The sequence below is a fragment of the Labeo rohita genome, chromosome 8 (assembly GCF_022985175.1).
Source record: "Labeo rohita strain BAU-BD-2019 chromosome 8, IGBB_LRoh.1.0, whole genome shotgun sequence".
NCBI classification, from domain to species: domain Eukaryota; kingdom Metazoa; phylum Chordata; class Actinopteri; order Cypriniformes; family Cyprinidae; genus Labeo; species Labeo rohita.
The window spans coordinates 25,408,779-25,422,002 of NC_066876.1; the positions used below are offsets into that span (position 1 = coordinate 25,408,779).

The 13,224-nt window shown below is 35.9% G+C and overlaps 1 protein-coding gene across 2 annotated transcripts; it reads right to left on the reverse strand.

The window, feature by feature from the left end:
• Nucleotides 1-1,784: 1,784 nt before the first annotated feature.
• On the reverse strand, nucleotides 1,785-13,155 carry elovl7a (ELOVL fatty acid elongase 7a). 2 transcript variants are annotated; one of them, XM_051117421.1, is made up of 8 exons: nucleotides 12,982-13,155; nucleotides 9,400-9,482; nucleotides 7,942-8,132; nucleotides 6,928-7,008; nucleotides 6,592-6,648; nucleotides 5,012-5,117; nucleotides 4,787-4,923; nucleotides 1,785-2,794 (listed from the first exon to the last, which is right to left on the reverse strand). In XM_051117421.1, exons 2-8 carry the CDS (start codon nucleotides 9,461-9,463, stop codon nucleotides 2,564-2,566), a joined length of 867 nt encoding a protein of 288 aa, XP_050973378.1. In that variant the 5' UTR covers nucleotides 9,464-9,482; nucleotides 12,982-13,155; the 3' UTR covers nucleotides 1,785-2,563. The 2 variants fall into 2 exon arrangements, with proteins under 2 accessions (XP_050973378.1, XP_050973376.1); XM_051117419.1 differs by having other exon boundaries at nucleotides 12,937-13,154.
• Between the last annotated feature and the right edge of the window lie 69 nt (nucleotides 13,156-13,224).

The window sequence follows — 13,224 nt, forward strand, 5'->3', positions numbered from 1 at the left end:
AACGCTTCCTCCAGTTAAAAAAAAAAAGATGGAGATTTGTCCAAGATGGATTTGTTTTTTAATTGATGGACTGAAGTCATGTGAATTACTTGTGGATTATTGTTATGTTTTTAATCAGCTGTTTGGACTCATTTTGACGGCACCCATTCACCGCATCTTGGATGGCCTGAGAATAACTAAATTTTTAGCTTACAATAAATTCCAAATACTGAGAAAATCACCTTTAAATTTGTCCAAATGAAGTTTTTAGCAATGCATATTACTATTCAGAAATGATGTTTTGATATATTTACGGCAGGAAATCTACAAAATACATTCATGGAACATGATCTTTACTTAAAGGAGAAGTCCACTTCCAAAACAAAGATTCACATATGATGTACTCACCCCCTTGTCACCCAAGATGTTCATGTCTTTCTTTCTTCAGTTGTAAAGAAATTATGTTTGAGGAAAACATTTTAGCATTTTTCTCCATATAATGGACTGATATGGTGCCCCGATTTTGATCTTCCAAAAGGCAGTTTAAATGTGGCTTCAAATGAACCCAGCCGAGGAAGAAGTGTCTTATCTAGCGAAACGATTTGTTATTTTCATTAAAAAAAAAAGTATTTTAAATAAAATACTAAATAAAATTTTAATACTTTTTAATCTCAAACGCTCTTCTTGTCTTTCTCTCCCTGAACTCTGTGTATTCTGACTCAAGACAGTTAGGGTATGTCGAAAAAATCCAATCGTATTTTCTCCCTCAACTTCAAAAGTCATTTCAAAATCATCTTACATAGCTGCAGAAGTACCGACACAGTCTTTGCAAAGTGAACATGCAAAGTTGTTATCGAACACCCCTAACAAAAAAGGTAAAACAGCGATATGATGATTTCAAAGTTGAGGGCGAACATGAGATGGGAGTTTTTAGATGAGCGTTTGGCATTAAAAAGTATCTAAATTGTATTATTTTTATTAAAATAACCGATCGTTACGCTTGATAATTATTTCTCGGCCGGATCGTTTGAAGCCGCATTTAAACTGCATTTTGGAAGTTCAAAATCGGGGCACCATATCAGTCCATTATATTGAGAAAAATGCTGAAATGTTTTCCTCAAAAAACTATTTCTTTACGACTGAAGAAAGACATAAACATCTTGGATGACAAGGGGGTGAGTACATTATATGTGAATCTTTGTTTTGGAAGTGGACTTCTCCTTTAATACCCTAATGATTTTTGGCATAAAAGAAATATTTATAATTTTGACCCATACAATGTATTTTTGGCTATAGCTACAAATATACCAGTGATACTTAAGATTGGTTTTGTGGTCTGGGGTCACATATTTTCATTTTTGGGTGAACTATTCCTTTGAGGTCCCAAAAATAACAGTTTGATATCATAATTAAAAAGAGAGGAACTATACGGCTGCATTATACAGCCAAATTCATTTAGGTTACATGTGTGTTTATTTTAAAATTATGCAAAAGATTTCCTAGACCCTTTACCTCTTGTCTGTTACTACGCTTTACTCCACAGGGGGGAGCTGTGTTCTTAAAGTGACAACACAGATACTAGAAGAATTAGATGCAAGTGGGTATTTGAATAAGCATAAAACAAATTTATATTTACATAAAGGCAAATACAATAATTAACCCAAACCCCATCTGAAAACTTTTCCTACATGCGCTCAGATTTTGAGAGATTTAGCTCACTTCTTGTGACAAACACTGGCTATACAAGCAAGTATAGCCAGTCCATGAAAAAGTGCAGTACAAATAATCTAAATAAAAACACCAACTTAAGTGAATACAGCATTTATTTTTTTTTTCCATAAATATTTAAAAAGTTAATTAACCTAATAAATTTCCTTGTACAAAACTTGCAAGCTCCTGTCCCAGAAAAAAACATCCCAAGACAATCATGACGATATGATATATAAAATAAAGGTAATTAAATTCCTGTCCTTCTTCACCAATAGTGCAAGATGAGATCATTGCATTGGTTCCTTCAAGGACAGTTACTTCCTTAAAGTACTGCCACCATTCACGCAATGTCACATGTGGAGGGCGAAAAATAGACATAAATATGCATTACGGAGATAGCACCTATTGTATGTGGTAGATCCCCACAGTTCTGCTTTTTATGAAGTTGCCAACACTTCTTTCATCTTATTTACTGATATAGCCAAAAGAAACGGGGACATAAATATATAAATACACCTAAAATGGCAATAAAAAAGATGTGACATGAGTGAGGAGCTGGGAAGCTTCTGACTCTCTGACTCACATCTTATTAAATAAGAAGGGGAAACATGTCAGTATGCAGAAAACAATGAGGGAAAATAAGTAAAAACAGGAGCGGCCCTCAGGGCAATGACCCAGAGTTCAACTCAGATACCCAGCTGAGGGTTAAAGGCAAGATCCAGCCCAGACTGCAAGGCACAGTCTGTACAGTAATGTTTTCCCAGGGCATCAAGATAAATGTTATGGTGTACATATAAATACTCTTATAAAAATCTAGCCAAAAGGCAGTTTTAGGTAGATTGTCACTGCTGATTGGTTAGTCACACTGCACCAGTTATTCTTTCTTGTGGTGCATGTCATTGTTGTTCTGAGGCTTGGTTGTGTTTTTCAGGACTTTAGGAAGCCTTTTGCCTTTTGTGTATGCATGGTACCAGAAGTGGAGGAAGAGGAAGAGGAAGATGATTCCATACAAAGCAATGATGTACATGAATATGGGGTACGGGTAAGGACAGTCTTTCATGAAGAAGTACTGGCTAATGTGACAGGTTATGATGACAAACTGGATCTGAGAAGAGAGAAAACAAGCAAAAATACAAGCATGTCAACCCAAATCGTTTTAATTGGTAGTATGAAGAGCTAAAGACTGCACAGGACATGATTTTTAAAACCAGATCTAAAATCACATCCATATGTCGTTTGAAATGCAAGTAAATGCTACGGCAATTAGATTTCATCACTGTGAATGTCAGTCCAAAAAAAAAAAAACAAACCCATAAAAATCTAATTTGGAATCTAATTAATAATGATTTTCAATTTTGGTGAAAATCGGAGGAACGGTCTAGGATAAGTTTGAAAAAGTAGGTTTTCAACATAAATCAAAATGGCAGACAGGAAGTTCGACTGACTATGTATCTATGTTCTCGGCATGACCCAAGGAATATTTTGAGACCAGTTCAATTACAATAGGCCAATGCAATTAAAAGTTATTAGCATTTTTGGAAATTGTATTAATAATTAATGAACGGTTTATTACTTTTGACCAATACGTGGCACTGTTACCAAACTGATGTGGCGTGGTCAGTGTGAGGAGACAATGGCACACACAAAGTTTGGTGTCAATATGTCATAGCTTTGCAGAGTTTGGCATCATTCCAGCAAATTCATTGATGCGTTAAACAAAACCGTTTTGTACACTGCCCTCCAAAAGTTTGGAAACACCCCTGGCGAAGTGTGGTTTTGGACGATATCAGCATAAATGCTTATCATTTTTTGGTGCAAATACATTAAAGTAAATTGACATTATCATTGAAGACCAGCAATAATAATTTTCATTTTGAAAGTCAGAGATGCCCCTTTGCCAGCTGTGATGTCTGGTTACTGGTTTAAACTTTGCCCAGGTTTTTAAAAGATTTTTAGGTCAGCACACCTTAATAGCTTCAACAATAGATTGCCAATTAAGTTTAGAATACAATGAACTTAGGCCCAAATTATGCAGAGCTGTAATAGCTGCTAATGGTAGATATTTTGATGAATCAAAAATGTAAGTATTTTCTGTGTATAAACTGTTTATTTAATAAAATATGTTTTCGTAGTTTGTGTTGTCCCTTATCAGTGCAAAATTATCACAAATGAAAAAGGATTCATGCCAATATTGTCCAAAACCCCACTTTTCTAGGGCGTTTCCAAACGTTTGGAGGGCAGTGTATATCAACACGAAATCCATAACTTTTTGCCGGCTTGATCTAAAGATGATCTGAGCCAAATTTGGTGAAAATCGGATCAACAGTCTAGGAGGAGTTTAAAAAAGTAGGTTTTCAACATAAATCAAAATGTCGGACAGGAAGTTTGACTGACTACGGCAAAATTGGTATCTATTGGTATCTTTGCCAAACTGTGCAGGTAGCCTCAGGTCATGCTTGTTGTAACACACACCAAGTTTGGTCTCAATACGCTAAACCATTGCAGAGATATAGCCTCACATCCATTTTTGCGTGCTCCTCCTAGAATTCGTTCACACGTTACTCGAGAACGGTTTGATTAATCAACTTGAATTCCGTAACTTTTTCCCAGCATGGTCTGAAGATGATCTGAGCCAATTTTGTTGACAATCAGACAGACTGTCTAGGACAAGTTTGTTTTTTTTAAGTATTAGGATAAAAAGGATTAAAGGACTAAAAGGCATTCAACTTAACATGAGCCAAGGATTCAGAGAAAAAATATTTTTCCTTCTAGACTTTACAGTTCAAAAGTGAAGACTCCAAATTTGCTATGGTTAATAACTGTCCTCCATCCCTGTGCCAAATTTCATAACTTTCCTGCAAGCGGTTCTATAGGCTGCCATAGACTCAATAGCGGAAGAAATGGAAGAAGAAGAAGAAGAATAGTAAATCTAATGGATACAAGATGTGTTTTGCATCGTTGGTGCTTGGCCCCTAATAAATATAAATAAAATAAACAAAAAAAGATGAGTAAATAAATATTTCCCATATTCTGATCATATTCTGATCAAAGTTCAAGAAACAGCATCAAATGGAATTCGAAATGTTGTAATACATACAAGCTGTATTGAAGTCAAATGCTTCTTCCACCATAAAAACTTATGGTAGGCAGGGCCCAGAGCTGACAGTCCATAGTATGTATACATGATGACATGAACGATGCAGTTTAGAAGGGCGTGAAATGTCCCCAAACCACCTGCAATATCAAACCAAACAGAAGACATAGGATAGGAAATACATCTTTTAAGTGTATTAATGCAATCGTAAAGTAGACAAAGCCATACCTGGAGAAAACCGGACTCCAAACCACCAAGTGAAAGGCATGATGGAATGATGAAAGACATGTAGGAAGGTCACCTGGTTGTGCTTTTTCCTCAGCACAAAGAAAACCTGTCCAGAAGAGGCAGAAAAGACCCGGTGTTAAAGGAGAACTCCACTTCCAGAACAACAATTTACAAAACATTTACTCACCCTCTTGTCATCCAAGATGTTTATGTTTCTCTTTCTTCAGTCGTAAAGAAATTATGTTTTTTGAGGAAAACATTTCAGCATTTTTCTCCATATAATGGACTGCTAAGGTGCCCCGATTTTGAACTTGCAATTTTAAACCAAAATACAGTTTAAATGCGGCTTCAAACGATCCCAGCCGAGGAAGAAGGGGCTTATCTAGTGTAACGATCGGATATTTTAATAAAAAGAATACAATATATATTCTTTTTAAAGCCAAATGCTCGTCTTGTCTTACTCTGCCTGGACTGTTTTTGTTCCAGTTCATGACAGTTAGGGTATGGCGAAAAACTCCCATCTCATGTTCTCCCTCAACTTCGAAATCGCCCTATATCGCTGTTTTACCTTTTTTGTTAAGGGTGTTTGATCTTATTTGCATGTTCACTTTGCAAAGACTGGGTCGGTACTTCTGCAGTGACGTAGGATGATTTTGAAATGATTTTTGAAGTTGAGGGAGAAAATACGATTGGAGTTTTTCCACATACCCTAACTGTCTTGAGGCAGAATACACAGAGTTCAGGGAGAGAAAGGCAAGATGAGCATCTGAGATTAAAAAGTATTTAAATTGTATTTTTTTTATGAAAGTAACTAATCGTTTCACTAGATAAGACCCTTTTTCCTTGGCTGAGATCATTTACAACCACATTTGGGATCGTTTGAAGCCTCATTTAAACTGCACTTTGGAAGTTCAAAATCGGGGCACCATTTCAGTCCATTGTATGGAGAAAAATGCAGAAATGTTTTCCTCAAAAAACAATTTCTTTACGACTGAAGAAAGAAAGACATGAACATCTTGGATGACAAGGGGTGAGTACATTATATGTGAATCTTTTTTTTCGAAGTGGACTTCTCCTTTAAGCATACGTTTTGTGCAATCTGATCACAAGGACAGAGTTCAACACTATATTGGTGTAAATGGGGTATTTTGTAATTTAAGTTTCAAAAAACATCCAACGCAACCCTCCCATTTCCATGAATCACTGACAGATGAGTCAAAATAATTTTCTGTGAGAACTGAAATACCATAGATGCCGTAAACAGAGCTCATGTTACATCGCTTCACATTACAGAGCAAGCACCTCAGGGATATGCTAAAAATGTTCTCTTCCATCTCCCCGCCTATTCACTTAACGAGAGTTTGTGTCTCTGGCTCACAATACCACTGTTTTCTTCCATTTTCACAACCTGAGACAACACTAATAACTAGTTGCATTTTATCTCGTTAAGGAACAGGTTTTAAACCTCCTTTATAACCAGAGTATGCCACATAAAAGAGCCATATTTAGCACGCCGAACAGAACACCTATTGATGTATAAACGTAATAAGAAGCAAGGTATTAAGAAACATATTACTTACTGTGTCCAACAACTCAATGAACTTGGAGAAGTAATAGAGCCAGCAAGTCCATGCCATCTAGAGACGCAGAAATGTAGTTTAAGCACACATGCCCAACATACTATCAAATACAATTCATATTATTTCAACTATAACAAATTTGAATGAATCACTAAATTCATCAGATATACAGACACAATGTACTACTCAGCAGCAAGTGCACTGCTTGGTCTCAGTGGTCCTGTATAACATTTAAGTCAAGCGAAGCCAACCACATCCAAGCAAAACATCTAAACCACAGAGCCAGGTTACAAGCTTTTCATAAAGCAGGTAAGGCAACATTTCTCATGCTCTCACCCTCATTCCTTTTGGCGATTGAGAGTAGTCTACCAGATCGCAGCCGAATGAATACCCTGTTCCCCAGCCTGACATCACAAACTGCAAAGAAGGAACATTTCAAGAAATTCATCTTTGGTCATACCATTTAACCTGGAGATAAAAAAAAATTAACAACAACAGATAATTCAAGAAAACCCATGCTCACATATATTAAATTTTGCTTTACACACATTTAATACATGCACAAACAAAATGCAAGTGCTTAAAGAGAAAAAATGGTGAGTCAATTGCATATTACTTAAACAGTTTTGGTTATTTACAAAAAGGAACACAGTTTAGGGTGTTTACATGAATTATGTACACCAGTTATGCTAATAACCCACAAATCTGGCATGTAAATGCACTTGATGACTGTTGATATACACATTTTGTAGAAACCTACACCGCATTATGCACAATTATTTGGTGAAAAATCTGTTTAAAGACATTTACTCACCCTCATGACATACACTTTTCTTTAACACAAAAAGCTTATATTTTGCAGAATGTCTGTTTGTTTCCATATAGTTAAAATGGACAGTGATTCATGCTGCCAATTTGGCCAAGGCAAAGAGCAACACAAAAAACCTCCACCAAAAATTTCCACCAACAATAGTTCATTTTAGTTTGTTCTACATGCTTCAGAAGTCTAGAAGTTTAGCAAACAAGATACTTATATTGTGCCTGGTGGTATGAATCACATCTACTTTCATTATATGGAAAAAAAGCTGCTTTAGACATCCTGAAGAACATCACCTTTTGTGATCCACAAAAGAAATGCAATCATGCAAGTTTAAAACAACACAAGGATGAGTAAACTGTAATTTTTCAGTAGCAGGCACATTAACTTAATGTGTGACCTGCATGAAACTAACAAATGATAACATAACCCAATGGAATCTAACAAAACACGTTCATTAAAACATGTCTTTGTAAACTCACAAGGAAAACAACATAACAGGTTTGCCTGCTAGCAAACAGAAACAGATTTACCTCATAACACATGTAAACAGAGTAAGCCACAACACTGAAATTATAGATGACGAGGATCCGCTTTAAATCGAATGGTTTCCTGTTCTCCATTAACCTGGGCCCCAGTGACTTCACAAAGTAGATGTAAAATGCAAGAATAACCATTTGTGGGAGCGGCGAGGACATGAGCAGCCAGTCTTTTGTCCTGGGGTCTGAAATCACATCAGAAGAATATCTACACTCCAAGTCTCCATGCACAGTAACATCTATAGTAACTGCATTAGCTTGTGCATTAATCTATATTTGACACTGCAGTAGTTGTGCACCATAATTCCATGAGATCAATAAAAATAAGTGACGTATGAGAAACTATGACGTTTCCACAATATTAGAAACAGAAAGAGTCAAGACCACAAAACAAGTCATTTGATTAAACATGACGTGAAGTAATGATTTAAAACAGGCAACTACTGAGTGGACGAAGATACTAAACACAGAATAGAGTGCAACAGTACCAGCCCAGTCTTTTTCAGTAGTTCCGCAGGTATTTTTTTTACAGGGATTTTTAAAAAGATTTCGTTAAAGAGTTATAAGCAATGAACCAAACCTACCATTGTTAAAATGATAGTGGAACATAAAACTATTGATTTAAAGATGGTGATTGTGTATATAGAAACAATCAACATTACCAGTCAAAAGTTTTTGGACAGTAAGATTTTTAATGTTTTTTTTTTTTTTTCAAAGAAGTCTCTTCTGCTCACAAAGCCTGCATTTATTTGATCCAAAATACAGCAAAAACAGTAATATTGTAAAATATTTGTACTATTTAAAATAACTGCTTTCTATTTGAATATATTTTAAAATGTAATTTATTCCTGTGATCAAAGCTACATTTTCAGCATCATTACTCCAGCTGAGTACAAACATCAGCATTTATCTGAAATAAAATCTTTTGTAACAATTCAAAAGCTTGGAGTCAGTAATTTTATTTTTGGGGAAGAAATGATAGAAATTAATACTTTTATTTAGCAAGGATGCTTTAAATTGATTGAAAGAGATGAAAAGACATTTATAATGTAACAAAAGATTTATATTTAAGATAAATGCTTTTCTTCTGAACATTTTATTCTGATCTTCCTAAAAAATAAGAGAAAATAAGAGAAAACAGAATGATTTCTGAAGAATCATGTGACTGGAGTATTAATGCTAAAAACTCAGCTTTGAAATGGCAGGAATAAATTGTTTTATAGTAAAACCTAAGTACTTTGGATCTAATAAAAGCAAGCTTTGTGAGCAGAAGAGACTTCTTCGGAAAAAAAATAAATAAATCTTACTGTCCAAAAACTTTGACTGGTAGTGCGTCTTATATTTATTACAAATGATGCTTCTACTTCCGAAACCACACTGTGGCACTCTTTAGGAACTGTTGAGGCTTAAACAGATGTGGTTTTAATCTTATAATATCAGAAACTTTCTTACCTGCATCTTTTATCCAATTGTCATACAGCTGTACAACTGTTGATGTAAACTCACAGAATACCATCACTGCTAATGGTCAAAGCCTAAGGTCACAAACACAAAGCGTACATTTGATTTAGCCCTCAAGACATAACTAAAATGGGTCATTCCAGATGGAATCATCAAATGGTCCCCACCTGACCCCCTTAGATTTGTCTGAAAAAAATCCATGTGATGGGTAATATGCCCAATAGATCATATACAAAATTTCAGATCTCTACTGTGCATACTTTTTTTTTACAAAAAATCTGTAAAAAAAGTTTGTTTTTCACCCTGTTTTGGCATCACTCTCTGACTGACCATGTTCAGACTAAAATATCTCCAGAACTATTTGTGCCAGGTCCATGAAATTTTCTGGGCTAAGAGTCTTAGTCCAGAACTGCATGAATTACAACTCACAGCATTGTTACTGAATTTACACCTGAATGCTGGCCCTCTACTTTTTTTGAAACTATTACTTTAAGGGTTTTCAGATGTCTATAGAAACCTCAATTTTCAATGTATAAGCATCAAACTTGGTAAATGGTCTGATATGTACCATGTATTTCACATCCTTTGACATCAGACAATAGAGTCTTAAGGATGTTAAGATATTAAGGTCCAAAAATTGAAAAAAACTCATTTACACCAATGTTCAGAGCAATATTTCCCATGAATGACACCAGGTGTGAACATGAAACTTTTTTTTTTTTGAAAGAGCATGTTCTTATTGATGAAATATAAAATTGGGATGGGGTTTTGCCTCATTTTTCTGTAATAATTTTTTTAAAAAAATCATTGTTGTGTGACATTCACAACTACTGTAGTACCAGCTATTTTGAACTCATATGCCTAAATTAATGCTATAATGCAGCATTCCATTGTGCTCGGGACTTGGGGAAATCCGACCTCCACCTCGGGAAAGTGCAATGGAACGGCCACTTAAGTTGGGGTTCCGAAACACACACTCGGGCTACTTCAGTGCAGACCGAGTCGGTTGGAATTATCCATAGGCATCCATATTTTTGCCAACTGTTACAATGGAACGCATTTACGACGGACATCGGGAGAACTAACTCAGATTCACCGACTACCGACATTCAATGGAATGCAACATAAGTACCTAATCTTGATGTTCCACCCAGTCCAGTGAATAATACATCCATTTTCATTTGTATTCGTATTTTGTATTTTTTGTATAAGTGGAACATTAATAAATTCTGTTGAAATGCCCATACCAAGTTGAATAGCAAAAGTGAACAATAGGATCAGTGACGAGTTTTAAAAAAATCATTACAGAAAAATGAGGCAAAACCCCATCCTAATTTTTTTTATATTTTATCAATAACAATATGCTCTTTCAAAAAAAACAAGTTTTATGTTCACACCTAGTGTCATTCATGGGAAATATTGCTCTGAACATTGGTGTAAATGAGTTTTTTTTCCATTTTTGGACCTTAATATCTCAACATCCATCAGACTCTATTGTCTGATATCAAAGGATGTGAAAGACATGGCACATATCAGACCATTTACCAAGTTTGATGCTTATACATTGAAAACTGAGGTTTGACTATGGACATCTGAAAACCCTTAAAGTAATAGTTTAAAAAAAAGTAGGCCAGCATTCAGGTGTAAATTCAGTAACAATGCTGTGAGTTGTAATTCATGCAGTTCTGGACTAGGACTCTTAGCCCAGAAAATTTCATGGACCTGGCACAACTAGTTCTGGAGATATTTCAGTCTGAACATGGTCACTCAGACAGTGATGCCAAAACGGGGTAAAAAACAAACTTTTTCACAGATTTTTTGTGAAAAAAGTACGCACAGTAGAGATCTGAAATTTTGTATATGATCTATTGGGCATATTACCCATCACATGGATTTTTTTTCAGACAAATCTGAGGAGGTCAGGTGGGGAACTTTTCCAAAATTTGATGATTCCAACTGGAATGACCCAAATACTTTTTTTAACATCTACAGAATCTAGAAAAAAAAGATGTTTTATATTTAGTGCATTTAATAGAAACTCATCCCACAAGTCATAAAACAACCATTTAACTTAAACGCCACATTATTCAGACTGAATTTGTAATTGAATGATCTTGAATTACACCTTCACAGTACTGTTCCCTTCATGACAGTATGACATGACGTTATGTTGAACCTAAATGCTCTGAAGCAGGAATGGCTTGTGTATGGTGGCAACATAAAAGGTTGTATTGTGGTAAGAAAACACAAGGAGTTAAAATCAGCAGTAGGGCCATCCTCCATCCTCTCCAGCAAACTCAGAGCTGAACAAGAGGACAAGTGTTGGGACACAATGGTCAGCAGTCAGTGTATGTTCAAGACAGGACAGCCCATAAAACCACGGGGGTGGATAAATGAAGATATGCAGAGCGCAGAGAACAATGTACAGTAATATAGCAGAAAACAGCTGAACTCAGAGATGCATACAATGGAGGTACTCAGTTGTTCTTGCCATGATAGCATTACCAGAAAAGTGCATTTCAAATGTCATTACACGTACGTACATGTGTATTAGGGGTGTAGTATAAACTACAATAAACTCAGGCATCATTCTAGTGAAGCATCAACCAAAGTGTTTTTTTTTTTTTTTACTTCCTTCAACACACACTTTAATGTTCGAAGAGAAACTAATCCAACATGTGTTTCAGGGCATACTGGTCCAATTATCTGGAGAGAGTTGCTTGCCTAGATACTGTAATCTTTAATACAAGCTTCGACACGCCTGTTGCCATGAGACGGACAGGTTGCAGGTGTGAGAGGAGGACACTACCTTGCCTCCACACAAGTGCATTCAACACCGGGTGCCAAAAGCTTAACTGGAAAGTGCAATGCTAATCAAAACCAAACATAATATCTGATGTTTTATGATGTTTGAGTGTGGGAAATGCTCTGTTGGCTTAAAGTTTTTCCATAGCCATAAGCAGAATTCCCTGTTGGTGAACTTTCAGCAATTAATAAACACCGGAAAATAAATAAAATTACCTGCATCACAAACAAGATGATTTATGATGCCAGAAAATTGTATTATTGGCCATGCAAATATACAAATTCCAGTGCTGGATTCAGATTAAATACAGTCTGGCTCTAAAAATCTGTGCATGTGTGTAATTAAGATTACCTACATTACATGCTAAAAGATATAAATATATTTAAAAGTAAAATATTACAATATGTGTTTGTGTCAAATAAATAAATAAAAATTATATATATTTAAAATCTTTTTCGAGGTTCAGTTTTGTATACATTATTTAATGACATTTTGAGCCTGAAAAAAAAAACTAACATATAAACACATCAGCATTTTTTTAGACGTCACCTGTGCTCTAATAAAGTAGCTCATTTAGTGGGGAAAAAATAAATAAATACACATAGCTTACAAATTAAATTTTAACAGGGAAGGCAGAATTTCCTCATCGTTAACAAGAAAATCAATATCATATCACATATGGACTTCACAAAACAATGCAGGTGCGTGTGCACCTGTCTTACCGTGACAAAACAGACAAAAGTTCAGTTACGTATTTCCACGCACACCTCGAGGTCCTCCCGCTCTGCGTTCACCAGGACGCTCGTCTTCTGCCTCTCGGCCAGGTAAGTGGTTTAAAAAGTAAAAGCTACTGGTTTAACCACACGACCTCCATCAATTACTCTTTCAGACGCCGGAGTTCCGTCTTCACTGAGATGAGCGGGCGGTGGGCGGAGACGTTCACCTGATTCCGGGAGTGAGGGCTCTGATTGGTCAAACGTCGCATCAGGACTCGCAACACCTGCACGCTA

Excerpts from the sequence above, each read along its gene's own strand:
- elovl7a (XM_051117421.1), bottom strand. The coding sequence starts at position 9,463 with ATGGTATTCTGTGAGTTTACATCAACAGTTGTACAGCTGTATGACAAT. Across the intron at positions 7,009-7,941 it reads CTGTTTACATGTGTTATGAG|TTTGTGATGTCAGGCTGGGG; the intron begins GTAAATCTGTTT and ends CCTTCTTTGCAG. Across the intron at positions 2,795-4,786 it reads ATTTGACTTCAATACAGCTT|ATCCAGTTTGTCATCATAAC; the intron begins GTATGTATTACA and ends CTCTCTTCTCAG.